Source organism: Tamandua tetradactyla, chromosome 15, assembly GCF_023851605.1.
Source record: "Tamandua tetradactyla isolate mTamTet1 chromosome 15, mTamTet1.pri, whole genome shotgun sequence".
Taxonomy (NCBI): domain Eukaryota; kingdom Metazoa; phylum Chordata; class Mammalia; order Pilosa; family Myrmecophagidae; genus Tamandua; species Tamandua tetradactyla.
The window spans coordinates 71,017,738-71,034,320 of NC_135341.1; the positions used below are offsets into that span (position 1 = coordinate 71,017,738).

Sequence of the window (16,583 nt, forward strand, 5' to 3'; positions counted from 1 at the left end):
GTTTGATTGTTCCCTTTTATTTTATATCTCTTGGTTTTCATCCATTATCTGTCAGTGTTTCATCTGTCCTGCTCCAGAATTCCTTTCTCTATTTTCATGTTAAGGGCATATTCAACATTATACTGATACCAAAATGCAGTTTATTTCATCTGCAAATTGAATTTATTTGTCATTCCTGGAAAAGCTTTACCTAGCCTCAGTGACTAGAAATAAAGACTTTTAAACCACAAAGTGTTACGGTCAAAACAAAAATCAAAGCACAAATTGGTGGTCTTAATTTTGTTTAAGTTCTTTCACACTACCAGGTCTTTTCTCACTCACACATAAAATTTTGCCAGTCTTTTTTATGACCCTCTAACTCCCCTTTGAGTTACAAATACCATTAAATTACTTTATATTTTAATTTAACCATTTTTTAAAATTTTTTACTAACAAATGCTCACACGCCATAGTAGCACAGTGTCTTCTAATAGCTGTCTTTTAGATCTGAAAATAATTTTAATTTATACAGCTACAGGAGTAGATAAATGAAAGAATTATATCTTCTGAAATTTTACTCTGTAGAGTTTTTATTTTGCTTTGGCCCTCGATAAAGAGGCAGGGGTTGTCTTATCTCTCAATATCTCGACTCACCTTTCCACCATTCATGTTTCCATCCCACTTTTTTCCAGTTTCATTTGCCCTAGAAAGTGATATTACAGATCAATTCAGCAACTCTAGAACACCTTGTATGGAGTAAAACTAGCATAATTATATGCATCACTGGAATCACATGCAGTACTCAAGATATATGTCTGTCTGTTGCTGCCAAATGAGAGCACAAGTAGTTCTACAAACCAAATAGGGCCATGTTCTCTGATGAGCAGAGAAAGGGAGATGGTGATCGTTGGCATCCTAATTACTTTTTAAAGTCTTCTCCACCCAATTGCTTCCCTACCTACATTCTTCTTCCCTTTCCATTCATCTGCCTTACTGGCTGAGTAGAAATGCCATTAAAGTAGTGATTAAGGATATCAGATAAAGATGGCATATTGAGCCCCTGTAGTTCCTTCCATTGCTTCTAAAATCCTCTTAAAATAGCATAAACCCACAGAACAGGAGAATAGGGAAGGAGATTATAGCAATTTTGGGAGCTGGGAAGTGATTGGATGAGTGATTACTGACTGACTAGGTCCAACAAAGCTAAATACAAAATTGGCAATGGGAAAATCAAGAAATGACTCAGAAAATACCTAAAAGTGCAAAAATTGGTAGCACTAAGTACCTTTGGAAGTTTGTACAGAGAGGGAAAGAGTAGGTCTAAAAACAGAACTGACTGAAAGTTTGTTTAAAGAACTACTATATCAAGATCTTCAAGCCCCTACCTACAGGAGTCTTGGACCAGGGACTCACAAGGAATTTGCCCCTTGACTTTCATCATTATCTTCAAGGATATGGAAGCTAGGAACTGAAACCTGCTCCCTTCCAGGAATAAAATTGGTAGAAATTTGTCTGGGGGACTCAAATAGCACAAGAGAAAAGACCCTAAAATTCAGGTTCAGGGATTGTCCAAGAAATGACCTGTTGAACCTCAGTGTTAACAAACCCACACATCTGTACATACAAAGCTACCTCCTGATTACCTTTGTAGTGCCCGGCACTTAAGCTCTTAGTAGCCAAGAATCACCACACATTTGAAAATTAAATTAACACTATAAAGGCTTCAATTAGAGTTAAGAACAAAGCCGATCTTATCAGGGCAAAGGTAAATCAGAATATAGCGGTAAGGAGGACATTGTCCAGTTTTTAGAACTTCATCTATTGTATGACACCAAAGTAAGAGAGGTTTATTTTGTCAAAAAAAACTAAATTTTCTATAGCACATAATCTAACTCGACCTGTCTGGATAGCTTATTTAAACAACCCAAACACATGGAGCCCAGAATGGGAATGAGGATTTTTAATTTTGCGTAGTTAATATAATACCTGGATACCTCCCAGAGTATTTTGGGCAAATAATTCAAAAGTATTAGTCAATACGCCAAGCCCCTGATCTTGAGGTTTGTTCTTATGAAACTTATTTCTGTAGCGGAGAAGATAAGCCTAGCTATAGTTATGCCTTAGAGTTACTTCCAGAAAACCCCTTTTGTTGCTCAGATGTGGCCTCTTTCTCTCTCTAAGCCCATCTCTGCAAGGAAAATCATTACCTTCCCCCCCCTACATGGGATACGGCATCCAGGGATGAAGGTCTCCCTGGTGATATAGGACAAGACTGCCAGGGTTGAGCCTGGCCCTTGCACCATGGGAGGTCATCTATTGTATGACCTCCAAAAGGGGGAAAAGCAATGCGACAAAATAAGGTGTCAGTTGCTAAGAGAGTTCAAATAGATTCAGAAGGCTATTCTGGAGGCTGCTCATACCCAAGCTGCAGCTGGATATTGCTAAGTACCACAGTTTGCCAAACCCCAACCAACTATCATCTGTTAACCCTAAAGAAACTTAGGATTATATCTGAGATACTATAAAAGTTTGATGCGCTAAAATTACTTTCCAGAAACCTACCAACCTCCAGATGGTTCCTAGGCCAGATAAATCCTGAAACCCAGAGGGGCCAGCCTCTCCAGAACATCAGCTAGTTCCATCCCCCATCCCATATTGTTAATACCCTTTTCCAACATGAAAAGATTAGAATGGACATAACCCAAATACCCCTAAAGATTGGAAGAAGGATCACAGGAGAAGGAGGAGTTATAACAGAGATGATATGATTTAACAAATGAGTATGACTGCTGAATCATTATATCGATATTTCTTTTAGTCTCTAGTGTCTTGGAGCAGCTAGAAGGAAAAACCTGAAATTGTGGAACTGTAGCCCATACAAATTCTGAAATCTGTTCCATAACTACTTGTTACAGTGTATTTTGAAATTTATTGCTTTTTTAATTGTATAGATTTTATATTTTTCAATTAAAAAAGGTTAAAAAGTTGAAGCAGAGATCTAAACAAGCAGGCAAAAAGCAACTTGAAGTATAAGATATAGATTATGTGGGTTGGGGGAGGTCTTAAAATATATATATACATATATACACATACGTATTTGTGTATATATAGTTATACATATATATATGTGTATATATAGTTATCTTCAGAGAGCTAGGAAAATATGTAATTCAAAGAAAAAATGCTTTTGAAATTGGAAATGTGATGAAAATAAAAAAGTGGGAGGATACAATTTAAAAATTGTTCCAGGAAGTAGAGAAAAAACAAAATCAAAGAGAAGGAAAATAGAGAAAAAAAAAAATTAGATGACCAGGGCAGGAGATCTAGATAATGAAATTTCTAAAAGAAAAGGAAGAACAAACAAACAAATTTTAAATGTAGAAGAGGAGGAGGAGAAGGAACAGGAGGAAGAGGAAGAAGAAGAAAATTATCAGAAATAATCCAATAGATATTTCCAGTTGAATAGAAAGTCATGAGTTTCTAGATTGAAAGGACCCATTATGAATGAAAATAGGATGCTAACCAAGATGCATCATTGTGAATTTATAGAAAACCTAGGGGAAAAGGAGGAAAAAAAAAAAACAGTTCACATAAAGTATCAAGAATTAAAATGGTTTTGGTAGCTCAAAAACTCTGAAAACATTGTGAGGGAAAATTATTTCCAACCTAGAATTCTCTACCCTGCCAAAATATTAAGTGTGAAAATAAAAACTTTCAAACAGGGAAGTTTAAAAAAAATTATCTCCTGTGCATGAAGGATGTGTTGTATGAAAACTGGGGAGTACAGCAACAAAAGAGGAAGGTATATGCTCTAGGCAATAGGGAATCCATTGTGACAAGAAGTGAAGGGTTATCCCTAGGATGAGATACTAGGTCAGAAGGCCTCACAAGAAATTTCATAGGAAAATGAAATTGGTAAAATATGTGAAGTCTTTAAATATTTTGAGAAAAGATGTTTATAACTGGTAGAGGATTTAAGGTTAAATTGGTATTAAAAACATAGACAAGTAAGCACATGAAAAACAAGACTCCAGGCCAAAAGAAAAAAAAAATTGCTTATGAGAGGAAAATCATGATATACTGGATTGTTGCTCAGCTGTGATAACATCTACTTGATTATAAAATGAAAACTCTGAAAATTGATCTTGAACTTCATTGGAGGGAGAAAGAAAAAACACTTGTGTCATGTGGAGATTGATGAAGGTTTGGGGTCCCATGCTGTGGAAGAGCAAGTTTCAGTTTCTTGAATGGGAAGTCAGTAGATAGGATTTAAAATAAGAGGTAATAACATTAACCTGTTTTTAGCAATATAAAAGGTAAATATTTTTAAAAATCAGCTAAAAAAAAAAACAGTGGGTCCCTCTGGAGAAGAGACAGCAAGTGCTGATTTCATAACCAGACTTACAGAATGATTTCACTCTTCAAGCTATATACGTGTATAACTTTTATAAAATAAAAATTAAATTGGAAATTTCCAAAAGTAAGTAATTAAAAGTTGCTATATTCTATAAGTAGCCTTATTAATTAGTAATATAAATTTGTTACTCCTTCTGTGGTTAATGGCTTATTGTCTGCTTTTGTCTTTTCTGTTTCTCTCTCACAAACACGTTCCCCAAATTTGATCACATACAAAAAAACCTATCCACTTTCCCTGCAATTTCTGCCCACTTTATCCCTCTGCTCCTACCTTACTCCAGGTATCCCTCTTTCCTCCACCATAGTATTACTCGGATCTCTTATCTGCCTCCTTACCTCTTGTCCTCCTTTATTCCCCCCTGCTGATTACCCTGTGCAAGTATCAATCTTTTGGTAATATGAATCTAATCACATTTCTTTAATGTTAGCAACTACAGAGTAAAATCTAAATTCCATCCCTGCATAAAAGTAAAATCCCCACTTGCCTTTCTCTCCTTGCATTTCTGTTTCTCCTCTGAATCCCAACCATAGAGGCCACTCAATACCCTGCCTCCATATGTTTCTACCTGCTATCATGGCCTTGCTGATCTCCCAGTATTTCATTCTAGAGATTGTCACAGTCCCACAAGCTCTATCCTGTGTTGTAATTAGTTTTATGCTTCCCCTGGAGTATGAAGAAAAAATTGAGATTGTATTATTTATTTTCATGTCCTTAAGACCTAACTCAATATTTGGGATTAAATAGGTGTTTGACAAATGTGTGTTGAATGAATGAATAAACAAAACCTAACAAAAGAAAAGAGGTATTGTCAACACTATTTAAATACCTTCTATATGTCAAACATTTCTACTTACAATCTGTATTTCTGAGTAGGTATCATAAATCACTAAACACAATGAAATCAAATTTACCTATATGTATCTGTTTTCAGATTTATGTATTCCTAACCTATGGTTTCCCTTCATTTGGGGTAAAAACTTATAGAGGTAAGGGGGCCAAGATGGTGGCTTGGTAAGGTGCGCACGTTTTAGTTCGTCCTCCAGAACAACTACTAAGTGACCAGAAACAGTACCAGAACAGCTCCCGGAGCCACGGCAGAGACCAAACACACAGCCTACCGCAGTCTGGACCAACTGGACCGGCTATGAGTCTCCGCAGTGGTGAGTTTCCGAGCAGCGCGCGCTTCCCCAAGCCACAGAGGCCGGTGGCTGGTGCCCCTCCCTCACAGGCGGCTTCCCGGACCAGCTGCAAGTCTCGGAAAAGCGAGTTCACCAAGCCGCGGCGGCTGGCGACCGGCGCCCCTCCCCCACAGGCGGCTTCCTGGACCAGCTGTGAGTCTCGGAGCGGCAAGGTCCCCAAGCCACGGCGACCGGCAGCCGACGCCCCTCCCCAACAGGCGGGTTCCCGGACCAGCTGCGGGTCTCCAGACCAGCTGCGAGTCTCGGAGCGGCAAGTTCCCCCAAGCCGCGGCAGCCGGCGACCGGCGCCCCTCCCCCACAGGCGGCTTCCCGGAGGGAAAGGAAAGAGTCTCCAACAGTTGCAGGGACTGAGTCCAACCAAACACCGGTGGTGGCATTGATGGACAAATTCTGACTACTAGGGGTGGGCCCCCAGCTCAGTGAAACTGATCGGGGCGGAGGTCGCCTGTTGGGCTGACTGAAAGAAAGGAAAGGGGATGAAACGGAGCCATCTGTGGCTGTTTCTGCGGAGGCTTGGTTGCCTCTGGATTCAGCGCCGGGATTGCACAAGCTGCAACTGCCCCAAACGCAGAAGCAGGCTGCTTTAGGGGCTGTCTGCCACCTGGGCCTTCCCCAGGGGAGGGGTGAGGCGCAACTCAGGTGGAGTCCCTCTCTCAAGGAATTCAGATCCCAGGGCTTCGCAATTTGAAGCCATTAAAACCAGCCTACAACCTTTCCTCTGTCTCCACCACACCCCCAGCAGGGAGAGCCTTCCAAAGTTAAAGGAGCCATAACATCTTTTGCTGGTGGGACCCGCAGACAGACAAGCGCCACATACTGGGCAGGATAAGAAAAACAGAGCCCAGAGACTTCACAGGAAGGTCTTTCAACCTGCTGGGTCTCACACTCAGGGAAAACTGACGCAGGTGATTCCTTCCCCCCGAAAGGAGGCCAGCTTAGTCCGGGAAAACACGGCTGGAGTCTATAATACCTATGTAGACCCTCCTAAGGGTAGGGAGGGCAAAGGTACCTTACAAGCAGGACAAGAAACAAGAAAATAAGAACTGAAAATTTATCCTCTGTTAAACAAAACTTAAGCTAGAGGCCCAGAAAAAGCTGAACTGAAGGTCAATGAACAGATAGACAACAAACTCATCTAGCAAGAAATCCCTAGGTAAGATAAGTGAAAGCAGTCTCCAGAATAAACTAATTAAGGTAATTAAATGTCCAGACATCAGCAAAAAATAACAAATCACACCAGGAAAATTGAAGATATGGCCCAGTCAAAGGAACAAACCAATAGTTCAAATGAGATACAGGAGCTGAGACAACTAATTCTGAATATATGAACAGAAATGGAAAACCTCTTCAAAAACCAAATCAATAAATTGAGGGAGGACATGAAGAAGGCAAGGAATGAACGAAAAGAAGAAATGGAAAGTCTGAAAAAACAAATCACAAAACTTATGGAAATGAAAGATACAGTAGAAGAGATGAAAAAAACAATGGAAACCTACAGTGGTAGATTTCAAGAGACAGAGGTTAGAATTAGTGAACTGGAGGATGGAACATCTGAAATCTAAAAAGAGACAAACTATAGGGAAAAGAATGGAAAAAAAGAGAAAAAAGACCAATACAAAGAAAACTACAAGAAACTGTTAAAAGAAATCACAGAAGACCTAAATAGATGGAAGGGCATACCATGTTCATGGATTGGAAGACTAAACATAGTTAAGATGTCAATTCTACCTAAATTGATTTACAGATTCAACGCAATACCAATCAAAATCCCAACAACTTATTTTTCAGAAATAGAAAAACCAATAAGCAAATTTATCTGGAAGGGCAGGGTGCCCCGAATTGCTAAAAGTATCTTGAGGAAAAAAAAACGAAGCTGGAGGTCTCATGCTGCCTGACTTTAAGGCATATTATGAAGCCACAGTGGTCAAAACAGCATGGTACTGGCATAAAGATAGATATATCAACCAATGGAATCGAATAGAGTGCTCAGATATAGACCCTCTCATGTATGGACATTTGATCTTTGATAAGGCAGTTAAGCCAACTCACCTGGGACAGAACAGTCTCTTCAATAAATGGTGCCTAGAGAACTGGATATCCATATGCAAAAGAATGAAAGAGGACCCGTACCTCACACCCTATACAAAAGTTAACTCAAAATGGATCAAAGATCTAAACATTAGGTCTAAGACCATAAAACAGTTAGAGGAAAATGTAGGGAGATATCTTATGAAACTTACAATTGGAGGCGGTTTTATGAACCTTACACCTAAAGCAAGAGCACTGAAGAAAGAAAGAAAGAAATGGGAGCTCCTCAAAATTAAACACTTTTGTGCATCAAAGAACTTCATCAAGAAAGTAGAAAGACAGCCTACACAATGGGAGGCAATATTTGGAAACGACATATCAGATAAAGGTCTAGTATCCAGAATTTATAAAGAGATTGTTCAACTCAACAACAAAAAGACAGCCAATCCAATTACAAAATGGGAAAAAGGCTTCAACAGACACTTCTTAGAAGAGGAAATACAAATGGCCAAAAGGCACATGAAGAGATGCTCAATGTCCCTGGCCATTAGAGAAATGCAAATCAAAACCACAATGAGATATCATCTCACACCCACCAGAATGGCCATTATGCTGGAGAGGATGTGGAGAAGAGGCACACTTATCCACTGTTGGTGGGAATGTCAAATGGTGCAACCACTGTGGAAGGCAGTTTTGCGGTTCCTCAAAAAGTTGAATATAGAATTGCCATATGACCCAGCAATACCATTGCTAGGTATCTACTCAGAGGACTTAAGGGCAAAGACACAAACGGACATTTGCACACCAATGTTTATAGCAGCATTATTTACAATTGCAAAGAGATGGAAACAGCCAAAATGTCCATCAACAGACGAGTGGCTAAACAAACTGTGGTATATACATACAATGGAATATTATGCAGCTCTAAGACAGAATAAACTTATGAAGCATGTAATAACATGGATGGACCTAGAGAACATTATGCTGAGTGAGACTCGCCAAAAACTGAAGGACAAATACTGTATGGTCCCACTGATATGAACCGACATTAGTGAATAAACTTGGAATATGTCATTAGTAACAGAGACCATCAGGAGATAGAAATAGGGTAAGATAATGGGTAATTGGAGCTGAAGGGATACAGACTGTGCAACAGGACTGTATACAAAAACTCAGAAATGGACAGCATAATACTACCTAATTGTAATGTAATTATGTTAAAACATTGAATGAAGCTGCATGTGAGGTATAGTGGTTTTTTTGTTTTTTTTCTCTCTATTATCGTTTTATTTCTTTTTCTGTTGTCTTTTTATTTCTTTTTATAAATCGATGCAATGTACTAAGAAATGATGAATATGCAACTATGTGATGATGTTAAGAATTACTGATTGTGTATGTAGAATGGAATGATTTCTAAATGTTTTGTTAGTTAATCTTTTTTAATTAATAAAAAAAGTAAAAGTCTGTTATCACAAAATAAAAATAAAAAAAACTTATAGAGGTAAACCAGGTTTACTATTTAATTATGTAATCTTAATGCCTACCAGTTTTTTTCTGGCTTCATTTACCTCACATTTTAGTTGTGAAAGTAGAACTTAGGCCCTGATTCTGAGCATATCTCTACAACTATTATATTAATGGTAATAACTTGCTTTAAGAATGTGAAGCGTTGTTTTTTTGCACTGTATCATCTCATTTTATTCCCTCAATAGAGAAAATGGAGAAAACTAAAGCCTCAATAATTAACTAATTTGCCTCAGATTTCCTAACTTGTACTAGTAGTACTCTTGGAGCTAAAACCCTGTTTTTCTGACTTTTCTTTCTCCTCTACTTGTATGTAATAACTGGAAATTCTGCAGTTGTATGCTTGCTTACTTCCAGCCTTACAGTTTGGCAACACTGCATGTTTAAAGGTATGAATTCTTGAGTAAAGATCTCTTCTGTTGTTTTTTGATTCTGATTAAAGTAGATTCTGTTTAAAATGTATTAAGGCTTAAGATTGTAAAGAGAAGTAAGAAGAGCAATTTTAAAAATCTTTTTCAAGCACCAAAATTCATCTACTCTGAATTTGAGATTGTCGTCTTTCCTATAATAAATTTAAAAGTCTCACTCTGCACAAAATGTACTAGAAAAATAAGGACCTGCCAAGACTACCCAAGTGTTTATAGCAGAGTATTTCAGAGTATTGTGCTCATTGCTGGTTCTCAGAGAGGCTGTGGGAAATCCTGAAGGACAAAACCTTATGAGGTTCTTAAATACTACAGTAAAATCATTTTGTATGGAAAAAGATATGGCCCTTTTATACTTGACTTTCTCCAAGAAATTTTTATCCTATTAGATACTAGCTACTTTGTTTTTAAACCAGCTTGTATAATTCTCTTTGCCTATACTAAATTGGGCATAATTATTCAAAAGAGGATTTTTATACTTGGCATATGTAATTACAAATTTAAAGTTCCTAAAAGTGCACATTTTTATTAATCAATTAAGAGATGGTATTGTCCTAGTAAGTATTGGTGTAGAAAAAATCAGAGTGATAAGCCACAACCTATCTACCTGCCTCATCCCCCTTTCCTGAAGGCAAGGTCTCAGAATCATTCACTGTTATATCCCTAGTGCCTATCATAATCTCTGGATATCTGACATATAACAGATAGATGTTCAGTAAATACTCACTACATTCAATGATTGGATGGTTAGATAGATGGGTGGGAGAAAAAGAAAGGAATATTAGCTTCTTTGCTCATTCTGGAATAGAACACTATGGTTTTGGTTTTCCTTATGTTTATTATAGTTTCTGATAGCTTTAAAAGTTCTGTCAAGTGTAATAACATAGAGTTGTTTTGGTTCTTCCAAGTGAATACCTTTCTTTATCAGGCTTTTCTAGAGACTGGGTTACTCTGACCTTCCAGACTACTTAAAACTTATAGACAAAGATAATAATAGGAATAAACTTTACTGTTTAGAATGAGTTCTTGCATCCATTATCTCATTGATTTGCAAAACACCTTTCAAAACAAAGCCATGTCTTAGAGCACAGATCCTGGAGCTATACTTCTTGGTTTTAAATCTTCCTTCACCACCAAAATCACTGTGTGACTTGGACAAGTGATTTAACGTCGCAAAGTTTCGATTTTCTCATCTGTAAAACAGGGGTGATAATTGTACCCTTATAATAAGATTATCATAAGAATTTAATAAGATAGTACAGGTGAAAGTTCTTAGCATGGAGCCTAGCCATAATAAGCCTTCCATAATCCATTGTCATCTTAGTGGCCATAGTAGTAATAGCTGCTCTTGCTTTTCTGTACTTTGCATTTGCTTTTCTGTGCTTTGGGTTTCTCCAAATCAAGGATTGTATTTTGTTCATCTTTATGTATGTAGTCTATCATACAGCCTTATCATAGATTTGGTACTCAATAATTATTGGACTGAATGAGGTAGGTAAATATATATTTTTTTTCCATTGGAAAGTTATTTGCTAAATGACTAAACTTAAATTCAGGTAGGGCCCCCCAACAGGTTTTGAGCAATTGCTACAAATCAGTCACACAGATTATGTCATTTATCTTCAGGCAGCTTGTATAAAGTCCAAGTGGTGGCCCAAGTATTCAAGTATTCAAACCCACATCTTTGAGTCCTGAATCCAGAACCCCTTCCACAAAATTATCCTGCCTCTCCTAAACTATATACAGAAATTTTTCCTGGGTCAGTTGCTAATATATAATTATTATAGCATTTTGGAATATAACAGATGTATTATCTAGGTTTTCTTTGTTAGATCTCAAAGAAAACCATACATGAAAGCATTGTACTATTCTCAGTGTCCTAGCTTTTCTAATTCTAGAAGGAAAAGAACAACTGGTAACTGAATGAGAATATGAAAAAAATGAACAAATAAAAGAATCTGAACAGATACAGAAAGGGTAGGATAAGTGAGTGCTTTACAAATGAAAGCAGATGTATGAAATTACAAGCTGTCAGATCAGCAACAGAAATGAAGATGATAAAGTGGTTCCTTACATAGATTATAATTATTCATTTTGCCCAGTCCTGTCTTCTTTCCCCATAATCCTCATGGGGGTAGGGAGCTACAGGAAGAAATGCTGTTTCCAACAGAGGAAAAAGAAAAAAAAATCTAAGAATCAGGAGTGTCACAAGCAAACAAAATTTTATTTTGTGATTTACATGGTTTCTCCTGAATCACAGCTGCTTTTCTATGGAACATTTTTCAGTTTACAGTTCTGATTAATGAGAAGGACTAAGTTGTGACTTAAGAAGTTGTAACTGTAGTTTGTTCACAATCAGTATAATAGAGGCAGTCTGTGGCTCACAAGGCAGGCATTGTTAATGGGCCCAACCATGACAGCAGTGGCAGATCTATTGCCAAGAAATGAAGTAGTTTACAAAGACTTGCCTGAAAAGATGTGTTTAATAATTACACTCAAAATTAGGTTGATTTGAGAAAATAATAAATGATAGTCTGAGAAGCACAGTAATACTTATATATGAATATTTTGATATTTTTCCTTCTGTGTAGGTATTCTTCCTGAATTTCTTGTTACCTTTAGGAAAACAAATAATTGGGAGAAATTATCTTTTATTTAATTTTGAATGATGGAATATATAAAAGAATACATGTAATATTAGTGAGTTATAAAGTATAATAATCGAGGTAAATTTTTTTTTATGAGAATTTTAAACTGGTTCTTTACCATTATAAGGTTTTTGTTCCTAATTTCTAAGTAGGAAAACCAGAGACATTTTACACTAACATGTAAGTGGCAGTAAATATACACACTTCTAAGAGTTTATATTTAATGCAAATGCTCACACTTATCTATATCTGAGGCTCTTTTTTCTAGTACCCCCTGAACGTTAATACTAGTATATTAAGTTGCAATTAAAAGTTCAATGAACTGCTTCAAAGAATATTTGATGACGATCCCTTCTCCCTCCTTCATTTTATCAAATCAGTTGAGTTTATTCATTTGTGTTCTTTGATTCTGAATTGTTAGATTTTATACCATTAGTTAGGTAAAATATCTTAAATGGTATTGCTTTTGAATGATTTTTTTCCCTTTTTATATAGTGATCTCTAGTAACTACCAGACCTGTCTTGGCCTTCTGATGCATTACCCACCCATCGGAGATGTACATTCACTGATTCTGAAGGCTCTGTTCCTGCGAGACCCAAAGGTAAGCTTTCCTAGTAGTATATGCACAATTCTAAGATTGAAAAATAGTTTCCCAGAGTTCCTAATGCTTAGCTGATAGAATTTGCCTAAGGTCTCTAGACCAAAATTCAAATACCTCATCGACCAACAACTCAGCAGGCAAATTAATGGTGCACACATCTTTTATTCCTGAGAAAAGTTATTCTCCGCCCTGCCTTCCTCATAACTCAGGGAAATAGCAACTGCCTCCCCTTAAAACCATACTTCATTATAATTGGTACCCCATGCAAGGGATAATTATTATCATTTTAAAGCCTTGGGGACCATCTAAAGACCAAGAACTTAAACCTTCAAAACAGAACAGTTCTATAAGAGTATATGACACAGTTAAATACTAAATTATTTTATCTGAATATGTATTTCTTATTTTATGGATTAAGAGTAACCTAATAAAAGTTTAGATAGACTTTAATGCTAATCTTCTATTTGAAGTTAAAATGATTCACCAAAATTATTTTTGCACTTTGAGGGAAAAGTGTGTTCTTTTACAACTAATGTTATATTTCTTGAAAATAAGAACACTTAATTATCTAAAAAATCTGTGAATCCTTGCTACTTTTGAGCCAAACAAAAACATTGGATGAAGTGTGAAAGAGAAAGCTTCAAACACAAGTATGAGTATGCCAGGCATTAGATGGTAATCCCAGCCTTTGGCTCTTTGGCAGACCTCCCAACAGTCAAGTTGACAGTTGTCGAACTGTCTTTGAGTCAGTCTGTCTGTGGATTCCATTGCCAAAATGCTGTCTGATTGACTTGGTTCTCCAAGTTCAACTTAAATTTTGAATCTGAAGGATTTTTGCCATTTCCTTGATTGTTTGAGTAAATCTTCTATTTATTCTTTAATTAATATGAAACAATGTGTTACCTTATGTCACCTCTATTTATTCTTTAATTGATATAAAATAATTTATTACCATATGCTAGTATCCATTTTTCCAGAAATGTGCAATTTGTATCATTTTCCTTATACAAAGCAATTTCATTAACCATCAAAAATATAATTCATCATTTCTCTTCATACATAAAGAAACATCAGTTTTGGCAGAGGATAGGGAATAGATTTAGGAGTCTTACTATGAAAGATAAAATTCCTATATTTAAATTTTTATGTACACATGTATATGTGGGTATATTAATGTATTTAAAAACAACCAAGATTAAAAAATACCTAATTTGTTAATTTCTAAATTTTTTAAATTTCTAATTTCTAAAAGAAGAATAAAGAATGAGATTGCTGATCAATGAGGTTTATAAGTTTTGGGTCTACAAACTTTAGGCAAATTCTATCAGCTCAGCATTAGTAATTCTTGAAATCATCTAGAGTGGATAAAATTTGCTAAAATAGCAATTTAAAATCTCTACTTGTGTCATTTGTTTGCTTTAATTCAGGGGAGAAATGAATATATTACCTAAAACCTATAGATCTCTGTAATTTTTTCCCTAGCTTAATATGATTGATCTTCCTATGAGTCACTCACTCATCTAGTTGCAGAAATGCCATCAGTGTTATTAGTGGACTCTAAATGTTTTTTTATGTTAGTGTAATTTTAATAGAGTAAATTTATATCATATATTCATAAAGTAGTGTACAGAATATAAAGTTATAATGAAGCAAAATAATCATTAGAAAAAATATATTCTTAAAGCTTTAAGAAGAAAAAAAAACAGCATAAATAGCTAAAAGAGGAAATTCCCTACCTGAATTATTTACATTCAATCTTACCAAGTAAAAACATGACCAAAATAGTGGTCCAAAATGCAGAATTTTGAAGGGATATTTCTGAGACATAAGAAATTTGGCAGGAAGGGGAAGTCATGTTTAAAGGCTCCTTGAGAGCAAGTTTATGGAATGATGATATCTATAGGAAAAGTTAAGAAAATTGTGTATCATTAGATGGCTAAGCCGTCAAGTTGGTAGGTATAGTAAAGAGTACACAATAGTTGACACATTGACATTTACTAAATGTCAGGTGATTATTAACATCACTTGGCCCTAGTGCTGATGTAGGTCTGTTGCAAGTAGTAACCTATAATGGACCCAAACTAGGAACTGGGACCATGGGTTAAGTTTTTACTCTGCTACCAACCATCCTTCGATTTTTGCTGACCCTTGTTTTTCTCTTGTAGTATTTCAAGGTTACCCACTCAGCCAGAGCGTCTTTTGCCCATAAAGAATTGACTTATAATGAACTAACAAAATCCATTCCAATGTTATTAAAATACAAATGAAAAGGACAGCCAATTTATTTTTATCACAGAAATCCACAAGTGGACACATAATTAATATCAATTATAAAGTCATAATGGAGGCCATTTATCCTTAGGAAAAAGGAGAAAGAAATATGGTACATGTTGCCCTACCCTTATCCTCTAAAAAGTCAGACATCAGAATGCCTTAAATATTTTCCATTTATTAACAGTAAAACACTTAAATTACTTGTCATTCTTTGCCAAAAGTTCAGGGTAAATGCATAAATACACAAGTCTCTGTGAAGTGAACTAGTAAAAAGATGAGATTTAAGGCATGAAAGCACACTACATATGAAAGTAGTGTTGAGCTGATGGTAGTTTGAACAAAATAAAAAGAATCAAGGCACTCTGAGTCCAAGTAAGTTCAGTCAGCCTTCAGAAAACACTTTGTCCTACTGTCATCCCTCCACCCCAGTGGAGAATGCTCAGTTGAGAATAGAGACTCTGCAAATCAAACTTGAGACATTAAGCTCTAATTGTTTTATATCAGAAGTGGGCTTTATTATGGAAAAATTTCTAATTTTAAGAGTGAAATAATGGGCCTGTGGACTGTAACAATAGGGTCATACTTCTTCAAAGCCTTCCAATCACCTTGATATGCTTAATTTGGCCCTCATAGCATCCCTATGAGGTAAGCAAAGCAGGTTCTTTCCTCACCCTTTTTCATTGTGGAGAGGTTAGGTTACATAGGTTTGTCAAGGTCAAAAAGGAATTTAAGTTTCCAATTACTACTCAAACTAGAGTGACTCTGTGACCTACTCACCCCACTTTCAATTCCCAGCATCCATTCTGCCTTCTCTGTGAAGCCATTCAGAGTCCTCCCTTTGAGTCCCCACAAGACCTTGTGTTTTAGCTAGTTGCATATTTATTTTTTCAGGTATTCCTCCTTAGAAGTTGATCATGCTCATTTTGTTGTATTCTTTTTCACACTTTAGCTTTGTGTCCTATATGTGGTTGGTATTAAGAAAATAGTAGTAGAATTGAATTCTGACTTCAATGCAAACTCTTCTTTCTAATACACTTCTTGACTCTAGTCAAGGTGGACTTGCCTAGCTTATTTCTGGGACCCATATCCACATTCCGCAGAAACCATAGCCAATTGTAAATTTGTCATCTACCAATTTTATCAAGATGGTATATTGACCTCCTGCTTGAACTTAAAGGGCATCTAGATCTAGTCCCTTAATTTGCTATGTGTCAGACTTATTTAACAACCCTTTACTACCCTCAAATATTATGGAACAAGAAGAAATAAAAAAGAATTTAGTTAATGTGCATTACTTAGGCTGCCAGAATTGCAGAACTAGAGATCTATAACTAGAGATCATCTATTCAAGCCTTCACCTTTCATAAATGAACCAATTGAGGATCATGGGACAAGTTGAGGATCATGGTGAAGTTTAGAGATTTAATCAAGGTAAAGCATACATTGGCAAAATCAGCAATTGAACCTAGGTCTTCAGACCACCTTTC

At 36.4% G+C, this 16,583-nt stretch overlaps 1 protein-coding gene across 1 annotated transcript in view; it reads left to right on the forward strand.

Annotated features, from left to right (window-relative positions):
- The window catches only part of TBC1D5 (TBC1 domain family member 5), a 741,161-nt gene that overhangs the window by 558,583 nt on the left and 165,995 nt on the right, over positions 1 to 16,583 (forward strand). Inside the window, exon 16 of the mRNA XM_077130039.1 lies at positions 12,716 to 12,822. Coding sequence (XP_076986154.1) covers positions 12,716 to 12,822 — 107 coding nt within the window. The remainder of the gene's footprint in view (positions 1 to 12,715; positions 12,823 to 16,583) is intronic.